This window comes from Poecilia latipinna, unplaced genomic scaffold (assembly GCF_001443285.1).
Source record: "Poecilia latipinna isolate Pla-1442-1.1 unplaced genomic scaffold, P_latipinna-1.0 Scaffold279, whole genome shotgun sequence".
In the NCBI taxonomy this organism is placed as follows: domain Eukaryota; kingdom Metazoa; phylum Chordata; class Actinopteri; order Cyprinodontiformes; family Poeciliidae; genus Poecilia; species Poecilia latipinna.
This window is the reverse complement of record NW_015112895.1, coordinates 223,379-233,663: the sequence shown is the minus strand read 5'-3', so window position 1 is coordinate 233,663 and position 10,285 is coordinate 223,379. Positions and strand designations below refer to the sequence as shown.

General features: G+C 37.8%; 2 protein-coding genes across 2 annotated transcripts in view; one reads left to right on the top strand and one right to left on the bottom strand.

Moving 5' to 3' along the window:
• Positions 1 to 1,796, top strand: part of fgf2 (fibroblast growth factor 2) — an 11,163-nt gene extending 9,367 nt beyond the window's left edge. The window contains exon 3 of the mRNA XM_015033780.1: positions 1,048 to 1,796. Within this exon, the coding sequence (XP_014889266.1) occupies positions 1,048 to 1,233 (186 nt within the window). The 3' untranslated portion in view covers positions 1,234 to 1,796. The remainder of the gene's footprint in view (positions 1 to 1,047) is intronic.
• Positions 1,797 to 2,107: 311 nt separating this feature from the next.
• Positions 2,108 to 9,719, bottom strand: nudt6 (nudix (nucleoside diphosphate linked moiety X)-type motif 6). The gene is made up of 5 exons (XM_015033778.1): positions 9,393 to 9,719; positions 8,075 to 8,278; positions 6,399 to 6,454; positions 4,386 to 4,440; positions 2,108 to 2,623 (listed from the first exon to the last, which is right to left on the bottom strand). Exons 1-5 carry the CDS (start codon positions 9,619 to 9,621, stop codon positions 2,247 to 2,249), a joined length of 921 nt encoding a protein of 306 aa, XP_014889264.1. The 5' UTR covers positions 9,622 to 9,719; the 3' UTR covers positions 2,108 to 2,246.
• Between the last annotated feature and the right edge of the window lie 566 nt (positions 9,720 to 10,285).

Sequence of the window (10,285 nt, the reverse complement as noted above, 5' to 3'; positions counted from 1 at the left end):
CCCCCCTAGGGGGCGCGCCCCACAGTTTGGGAACGTCTGATCTAGTGTATCACACTAAGCTGATATATCTGTGATAATCTCCCAAACATTGGTGTAAATAGGCAAATACTGCTGCTTTGCTGCTTCCAGTGGCACTGAAAGTGCAAAGTGGTGGTGATTTAGAAGGCCTGGTGGTTGTGAAACCTTGTGCTGGATAATTACAAATTGGCATTTCCTCCTCATAATGAGAGGTTGCCTCCCAAGACGATGTCCAGCCTGACTATTGTTTGTGTCTAAATTTTAAAACTTCTCTGTAATTTCATCTCATTACAATCTTTACTGAATGACGGAAACTTTGAATTCGAAGAAAAATGCTCCTGTCCAAACAGTGAAATTGTCCTCAAACAATTTTAAATATGAACTGGTTTATTTACTGCATTTATGTCAAGACATGTTTAGGATTTATTCAAGCTGCGAGAAAGACCAAGACTTTGAGTTGGGAGCGTTTGCACTCTTTTGGAAATCCTTTTGGATTCGATGGTGGTCGACATTTTCCAGAGCGAGCTTACAGGAGCCGTTGTTTTAGCAACAATAGCTGTAAACAGCACAAACCACTACAATGAAGTGGCAAAGTCAGGTTACAATGGAAACTCTTTGATCTTTTTTAAAAAAAATAAAAGGTAAATTATTACAGAACAATTTTACAATTTTACTTTTACTCAAGTGTAAAAGTAAAACACTCCAGACTTGAGAGTGTGCTTTCATTTAATTTTGTTTTTGCCATCTTTAATTATTCAGTTACATTTCCATTCAGATGAACAGACAAGTAATTAATAATTAAAACAAAACTTTCATTTTCCTGGATCCTCCCCAATTAATCTATAATTCAATCAATAAAGAAAAGATGCAAAAACACAAGGAACCAGCTTACATTTTCTCCTTCTTGGTTTGGTTTTAAAATTATTTTACTACAGAGAAACATGCAAAAAAAATCCTCAACAGAAACAAAGTGGTTTTGTTGAGATTAAACTTCGGCAACATGACGACGGTCTGTCTCTTTTTCTTCAGAGACGACCAACAGACGAGTGTTACTTCCTTGAGAGACTTGAGAGCAACAACTACAACACCTACCGCTCCAGGAAGTACCCAAACATGTACGTGGCGCTGAAGAGGACTGGCCAGTACAAGTCCGGGAGCAAAACCGGACCGGGTCAGAAGGCCATTCTCTTTCTACCAATGTCGGCAAAGTGCTAACCGGGTGTCAGACAGAGAGAGAGCAACGTCTTTGGGACGATGTGAAGCCAATGACCGCAGTGTTGGATTGGCTTTGCTTAAAACAGCTGTGACGATCTAACTACTTCCTCTGGAACGTGTGATTAATTCAGCTTTAAATCCAAACGCTACCACATATTTAAATGCATTGCTCCAGGTTTAGTCCACAGAGAGCAGCTATTCAGCAACTAGAGCCAAAAAACAGGAACACTTCCAGACTGTTACATTTTCACATTTAATAGATAAAAATTAGCTTTTAAAGCCGTCTTTTGTCTATGTAACAGAATTTGTTCAAAATCAGAGTCAGCTTAACTGATTTAAATTTGAAAGAAAGTATTAAATTAAATATTTAATACTTTGTATAGTAAATAATGCATTTTATATCAACCACCACAATGTGCTTCAGCAGCAGTAACAAAACCTAATCCTGAGATGGGCTGAAACGATTAATCCGATTAATCGTCATTAATCGATTTTTGAAACAATTGTCAATTAATTCAGTAATCAATTAATGGCACACCAACTCAAAAAAAAGGCCATTTGCTGAAAAAAAACAAAAAACAAACTCAGAGTAGTAATTAAGCCAAAACTCTACAATATATATATATATATATATATATATATATATATATATATATATATATAAAATTGGCATTTAAGATGAAAACACCTTTGTCTGAAAATATTTTTTCCCAAAACTCCTCAAGTGGCATAGTTTTAACTTCACCCAGTTTAAATTCACTAAAGGACTGCCATGTTATTGCTTTTTAGGCAATAAAATTATTATTTTCTTATTTTAAAAATGAATTTAATTAATGTATTTTTAAGAGTATTAATAAAAGGCTTAAATGGTTAAATATATATATTTTTTATTAATTAGTTGATTAATTACTAATCGTTAGCTGCAGCCCTAATCCTGAGTAAGTGAAAACTACAGAATCTGCAGTACCTAAAGAGTCCCGGTTCATACTGGGCATTAAAGCACCAGCTGAGCTCTAGGATTTAGCAGGAAGTTGTCTGTGGTACAGCTGGTATAACATCCCAGAGTAGACGGCCGGCAGCTCTTCCATGGTGAGGTCGATCTTGTCGAAGCCGTGCTCCAGACCGTGCAGCAGCAGCCGGGCGACGCGGGCCGTGATGGGCGTGGTGCTGCTGGTCTCGGCCAGCTCGCTCACACTCAGCCACTCGCAGCGCAGACACTCGTGCGGGCAGAAGTTGATGTCGTAGGTGAGCGGGCTCAGCCGGCAGATGAGGTACATGTCCGACATGTCGAAGGCGCCCGGGTGCCGGTGCTGCTGCCGGATGCTGAGGAGGGACCTGAACTTGGAGCGCACCCCCGTCTCTTCAAACACTTCACGAACAGCAGTGGAACCTGAGCGAGATTTGCTACACGTTTATATCACTGTGCAAAAGTTTTAAACCACCCCATTTCTTTACGCTTTGCTTTCTGCCAGTCAGACATTACTGTTATCTTTAAAAGTGGTCTTGATCACTTTTTCTCCAGGGATTTCAGATCTCTTTATTTTGGAGTTTGGTTGCTTTTTCACTCATTTTTCAGTCCAATCTTCCTACCTCACCATCATGGTGTGACGGAATAATCCTCCCAACTGAGGCTTTTACCCCTTAAAAAAGGTTAAAAAATAACATTTGGATATTTCATGCTGCATGTATTCAAACTGCAGCTTAATAATAAAATCTCTGAAATCGAATTCCAATTTTAAGTGATTTTTCTCCCTTAATTTTCCTTAAAAAAAAGATAAAATACAGAAAATGTTATAAAAATGGCTTTTATTTAAATAATTTCAATAATTTTATCTAAAGCAATCTTATTTTGTGGCTGGAATCTTTGAACTCAAAGTTGAAATAAAGCTGTTTTTTTCCAAATAACTATTATTCACTTTTCTCCACTTACAGTTTCACTAAATTATGTGAAAAAGTAGAATAGGTGACCCTCAGCTGAAGTTGACATATGACTTGTAGCTCAGAACCTGCAGCTGAAACTAAGTGAACTGTCAGAGATCAAGTTTTGAATCATGTTTTTCAGACTGAATTGGCCAGGAACTAAAGTCAGGACGGCCTGTTAGGAGCTTTCTGGGTTAATGGTTGGTGAACTGCATTTCCTGTGTCACAAAGCCAAGGATCGCCACTGAGGCAAATGTAAATTAATAACTATTCCTAAAAATCTCCAAAATATCAATTTACTCTAATTCAGACCTGGTATTTATGATTGAGGACTCCAAGTGCCATAAACTTCAATAGGTTCAATGGTAACGAACAACTAACAGAAAAAGGCTGTTCTTCATTTTGGTCTCCGTTAGAGTTGATGTAAAATAAATGTTTCTTTGAGACCCTCGCTACCAATGAAGGAGATTCACTGTTTTGGATTATTTTTGAAAAGAGCATCACCTTTGAATTTTCCACCATTTAGAGCTCAATCATATATTTCTTTTCTTCTGTTTATCTATTTATTGGGATCTTTCTATTATTACTTTTATTTAAAAAAAAAAAAAAAACTGATCAAATTGGTTAAACATTCTGTCTCCTGACAATAAATGATTGGGTCCTGTCATCAATGGCTGTTGAGGAACAAATATTCAGCGGTCGCCTCTCTCTTCTTCAGCTGATGTTTCAGGAGTAGCACGTTGTGTCGGTCTGCTATTTAAGGCGGTTCAAGTCCACTGAACATGTTTATTGACTTCTGCTTACCCCTGAGTGAAAAAGCAACCAGGGTCCAAAGAAACAAGTATAAATTATTAACCTGGATCTCTTTCAGTGATTCCAGGTAATTTGATCTGCTTGGAAGCAACATATATAGAAATGAGGGTTGAGTTAAGAACTGTAATGGGGACATTTAAAGAATCCTGACATTTATAAATATGTTTATACTGCTAGGAAGAAAAATAAAAGAGACATATATTTAGATTTTATTATTTTTTTGGTTGACGCTGCTTTACGTGTGGAATCATGTAAATACTTTTAACGCTGCTTTTAAAATGTTCCAGTGGGAGAAACAAGATATATCATGTGTCTTATTTTGTACAGATAAATGAATGTATATGTTATACTTTAATGGATTTAGTTAAATTTTCCGTTGTAATTTTTTTTTTTTTTTTTCTGCTGAGTGAGACGCTCACCGATATTCTCTCCTGGATCGGATAAGCCGCCAGGAAACTTCCAGGCGTTCTTGGTCTGGAATCAAAGAAGAAATCTGACATTTTACAGGAGTCGTGACAAAACGCCGCTGCTGGAAATGAATCACAGACAGAAACCATCATAAACATAGAATCACCTGCTTCTCTCCATAAATACTCCTCATGTATTTTGCAGTTCACATCAGCGCAGATAAACACACCGGAAGGGGAAAGGTTCTTTAACTGCGCTCTGATGAAGCGCAGTTAAAGCGACTCTGATGAAGCTGCTTCACCACACTCTGATATTTAATAACAGTATGCTGCTGGTTAAATTATGACGTCTAAGTGTATTTTTGTAGTTACATCTTTGTTTTTTGTGAGGAGCACTAAAGCACCGCAGCTTTTGTTTTCATGTAAAGCTGGTAACAGGCATTGTGTTATCAGAAATAAAGAGATTCTGTACTGCTTGACTGAATGTTTGTGTCCGAGCTTGATTGCTGTCACGCATCCAACACCAAATCCACCAGGAAATCATTGGTAAATTACACAACAGTAACCTTTACATAATTCAGGAATTGATCGGTCATTGTTTGCGCCGATGGAACAGCTATGACGTCTCAGTTTCTTTCCAGTAAGTCCACAACTCTTGATGAACTCATTCAGCCTCCTGGGAGCTTTCTACTGCCAAAGGACCTGGATTAAATATCTCATTTCCAGGAATCGCGGCTCAGTGAGGAGCAGAAGAGATAAAAGAGTTGAGTCACTTTTCCACCTCTAGGTTCATCCTTAAACTGTAGTTAAATACGTCTGCAGTCAGACATCATCAACATTAATGTTCTGTTTTTAGAAGCAGTAGAAACCCAAATGGAAGTATAAAAATGTACAAAAAGTGAATTTTGCACAATAGCTCCCCTTTAAAGGGACAGGTACAAAAACTCAAAGTTCAGTTCAGACAGAAGGTAGCAAGCAGAGATCCATAAATGCACAAAGAGAGGCAAATGATGATTATGGTTTTCACAATAAAGCTCTCTGCTTCTAGTGGATCCCATGGATTAAAATCTGATCAATGTTATGGGCTCTACTAAATCTAACTGCTTCGGTTCTATGTCTCATAAACTTTATAGACTAATTTCTCTGAAATTACACAACTTAAGAACTGCATTTTGCAATAATTTCTCCATGTTGGAGGATACCTTATCTATAAGACAGGAAATGCACTCATAGCTTTGCAGGAATAATTTTGAAAGAGTTCCACTGAAACTGAAGGTGAGAAGCAGTGGGAGCTGTGGACTGAGGACCTAAGAGAGAGCTCAATGTGCAGCACACATTCAGCTCATGTAAACAGGCTGTTTGCTTCTTGGAGCAAAGTGAGATTTTGAAGGAGCCTAATGTCTGGGAGGACATCCAACCCCAGCCTGGATAAACACAACCAACACAGGTCAATAAATAAACAGGTATAATCATCTGCATTTTTAGCAACGACAGGATATCTGTGATTTTCTGGCTCATTTTTCTTACTAATTACCTCAAGGCCTGAATCGTTGTCCTGGTGAAACTTGCAAAGACATTAATGCTAGTCTGTGCTGCTGGACTTCTAGTTTCATATTAGAAACATATTATTTAGTTAGAATCCATGTAGTTGTGTTCTAGTGATTTTTAATAGTTGCAGATGATATTTCGATCAATATTTCAGAGGTTGGAATCGGCAGATCAGATACTGAAAAATATGACTTTTTTTCTTCTTTTATGAATTGCATCAAACTCAAAACTCAGACCATTTTCAGTCTATTTTCAGTTGGATTCAAGACTCTTGTCTCTTTCAAATAAACTGAAGCATGTTTTTCTCTTTCTATGTTCAAGTCCTGTCAAAAAGTCAGCCAGAAAAAACAGGTTGGTGCATCTCAACATAACTTTAAAAGCCTGAACTGCATTTTTAGAGCATTTTAAAAAGATAAAAGCTTGACTGACTGCTTTTAGACACTCCTGTAAAAAGGTTTAATCTATCAGGGGATTTACCTTATTTTTGTCCTGGACAACCAGAACTTTCCCAGTGGACTCATCAAGGACCGCACCTATGAGACAGAAATGAGTATAATCACTTGTTAATTTTAAACATGGTAAGAACACTTGGCTCTGCTGCGAAGTAAGAAAGTAGCTTCTGTGAGAAAATATTTACTGGAAGGTTTTTGGGAGATCTTATCAAAGAGAGTTGAGTTCCTGCAAAGTCAACAACCTTCCAGCAGTTTGAGTTTCAGTCACACCAGACCAGATCATTTCAGTTCAGTTCAGGAATCCCTCCAACTCCACCATCAAGTGATGATTAGTATTTCTAATATTGTTTAAAAAATCCTTAAGTGATTAAATATCAATAGAAAATTTATTACTAAAATAATCATTAGCTGCAGCCCAGGTGAAGATACATGTTCATCACCACCAAAGGATGAAAAAATAAACCAAATGCCTAAAGGTTGCATTTCTATGCTCTGTTTTACATCCGTTTCTGCATAGCTGCATCCGTTCACAACCACCAGCTTTGATTCTGTTTCACTCTAGTTTCACTCTAGTTTCATTAAATCCATCCATCAATCCGTCAAACAATCAATCAAACACTAACTGGGAAGCAAATTATTATTTTAATAAGATAATTTTTGTTTTCTGGTCCTGAAGCTGAAGGAAAGACAGTAAGGGAGGAAACCTCATCTCTTTTCTTCAACAGTCACCTATTCTATTAATCAACTAAGAAACCCAGCTAGCTTCAAACCTACAAAACACCGAAGCAACTCCAGAGACAGAAGTTGCAATACTAATACACACAGACATGTAATTTGTGAAAAATACTGGAAAAACATCTTAATATTTTCGGAGCCAAAAAGACTGAGTGACTCAACTACTGAGACTGATGTCAATGTCTAAAATTTAATGTTTAACATTTTTTGTCCTCCCTGAGAAGGTTTTTGTTTTCCTTGCAGGTTATGACTAAGAGAAGCAGCAATGTGCTGCTGATGACAGAATAAAGGAGGCAGAGGAGGAGGAAGGAAAACGAGCCACTGTGTTTTCCGGTGACTCCGTCTGACTGCGCAGGACGGGCTGCGCTGAATGAATGTCACACATGTGTAAAGATGGATGGGCTGTCCTAAAAGCTCGACTTGGACTTGGACGTGGAAATTGATGTCATCCTCGGTTCTTGTGCCATATGATGCAGGAGGAGGCCTGTTCAGGGAGGCTATCATTAGTAGACCTCAAGCCCTGAGGCAGGAATGAAAACAAGAATCACAACATGCAAATCTTTGTATTTTGGGTTCTTTAGTGTTTCATATTTAAATGGCACTTTTGTTTTGTTGGAAACAATTTTTTCCAACAGAATTTTGTTCCAGTTTTTGGCAACAAAATGGGGATTTTTGTTCGAAGAGGATGCTCTGGACATGTTCTGACATGCTACCCTTTAGTAAAGACAATAAAGTCACTCTGCCCTCTGCTGGACGATCATAAAACTGCCAACCATAAATTACATGAATTATTTCATAAAGCTGAAATTACATAATAAAAACACAATGGATTAAAAAATAAAAACAAATCCAAATATTTGCTTTTGCTTTGGCGTGGGACTTCCTAACCTACATTATTTTAGAAAGGAAGGAGTATTGGTTAATTTTCTCACTATAAAAAAAGAGTTCTGGGGTCTAAATCCCTACCTGCCACTCCAACCTGATGAGTAGCAAACCCCGGCAGCCTGCTTTCTCCTTCTCCCAGCCACAGAGCCAGCATGCTGTGGTCGCTTTTGGCGTGATGGAAAGTGAAGCCGTGAGTCGCCGCTGCAGCGGCGCATCGACTCAGTGAGATGGGAACTTGTAGCCACACCGCCATCTTCCCGTCAGCTTTCCACTGGACCAGAGAGTCTGGAGAGTTCAGATATCAGGGATTACCAAGAATCCACATCTCAAACTGAGCTTTTACTACCAGCAACGCCTTGTCAAACATTCACAGCCTTCTTTATTGTAAACTTCCGTTTAGTTATTTTAACACCAGTGATAAGGGGTAGGAAATCATGATAACAATTTATCATAATATTTTGTGGAACTAATGTGATGAGGTAAAATTATGATGAAAAACTATTGTATCTAACGGCATGGCTCTAAAAGCATGGCACTGCAAGCAAATCAGGTGGATTAGCAGTACTTGAGAAGAAGTGGTGTGATGTTACTGTGGAATATTGTCTCTGCTGTCCAGATGTTGAGCTGTTAGCATGACAGAGCAGCCATTACAAAATCATATAGCAGCTGTCTTCAAGCAGAGGCTTCTTCAGATTTGTTGCGAGACTGATTGCTACCGGTGATCCATCCTGTTCACAGCATAACCATCCACAATGACTCTTTGAAGGTACTTGGATGACATTGGTTATAAAATTTAATTTCCCTTTTGGATAAATAAAGTCTTTTTGAATTTAACTTCTTTTTTTTTACACTTTGTAACCTGCTGTGGTTTTAGTGATGTTTTATGTTCATTAATGTTCTCTGACAGAAATCTGAGGAAAAACATTCACAGAAACGTTGCAGTAGTGAGATTAGATTTCACATAGTTGGACTTTATTTACTACTTATTGACTATTAAAAGTGAGCAACTGTTTTCCCAGTTGGTATTTTTCAGAGGAGCTGAATCAGATGTGAAGCTGGTTCTTTGATTAGATTTTGCTGAAATAAACTGAACTGACTTTAGTTAAGGTTAGAAGTAAACTGGAAATAGATTTTTTTTGCTGTAGAGTTGATGCTATATTTCAAGAATTTAATTAAAGTGACTGTTTTTAAGAACCGATTTTTAGGACACCGTGTTCCCAGTGTCACTCATACCTTTGCGTGCAAACATTTGCAGTGATAAACATCTATTAACATTATGATTAAAACATGGAACCTGTCTTTTGCGTGTCTTATATGGGTCTCAGCTCATTCATGGATGTGCCATTTCAATTATATTTGAGTTAATTTTGTCGTTGGAGATGACTCCAGGAAAACAAACCTTTCAGCAATCTGCTGAATGCATCTTCGCTTATGTCCACCGGCAGTCCGACCTCAGCTAGATTCACTGTCACACCACCGAACCGGTCCACTTTGCCTGTCAAACCGCCGGGTCCCTCCACTTTGTGGAGCTGAGAGCAGGTGACAGCGCATGAAATCGCCCGAACTTTGCAGCCGAACCGGCCTCTGAGTAGAGGGGACAGTCTGGATAGGATGGCATAGGTGGTCATGCTGCAGAAAATCTAAAAGAAGGAGTGTTTAGAAACTAAATGTCTTCACTTCAACACCGGCATGTTAGCATCATATTCAGTACAGTTGCATAAAGTCCAAACTAGATATTGCATAAAAACCATAATGATCAGTTTAAATGTGCATGGGGAAGCTAGGTAAACTTCACATCCTTGTAGCACAACTCTTATCATAATGTCAGTTATCGTTATTTTGCCTATAAAATTGGCTGTTAAATATTCTTGACGTAATATTTTACAATTCGGCTTTTAAATATACGAACTATCCTAAAGCAATGTTATAAATGTCTACAGATAGCGCTTCGGACTAAGTACTGTAGCAAAACAGGCTAACCAAAAATTCTAAATAACTGTTTTGAAGTACAGGAAATAAAGATTTATGTGATCTGAGGGTCATCCCGAATATAAGGCTGTAGATTAAAGGTGCTTTAAATACCATTAGCATATCTTATTTTAGTTTCTAAAAAGTCGATTTCGAAGACTATCTAAAATAATAATGCTAATTCAATGGAGTTTTGGACATTTCTTTTTTGAGTTGGAGCCACTCCACTTGCTAATATTTGTATGAAGTTGTTATTTAAATAAAAACAAAACACATTAATAAGAAATTACTCTTAGTTAATCTATTTTTGTTTAACTGGATTGG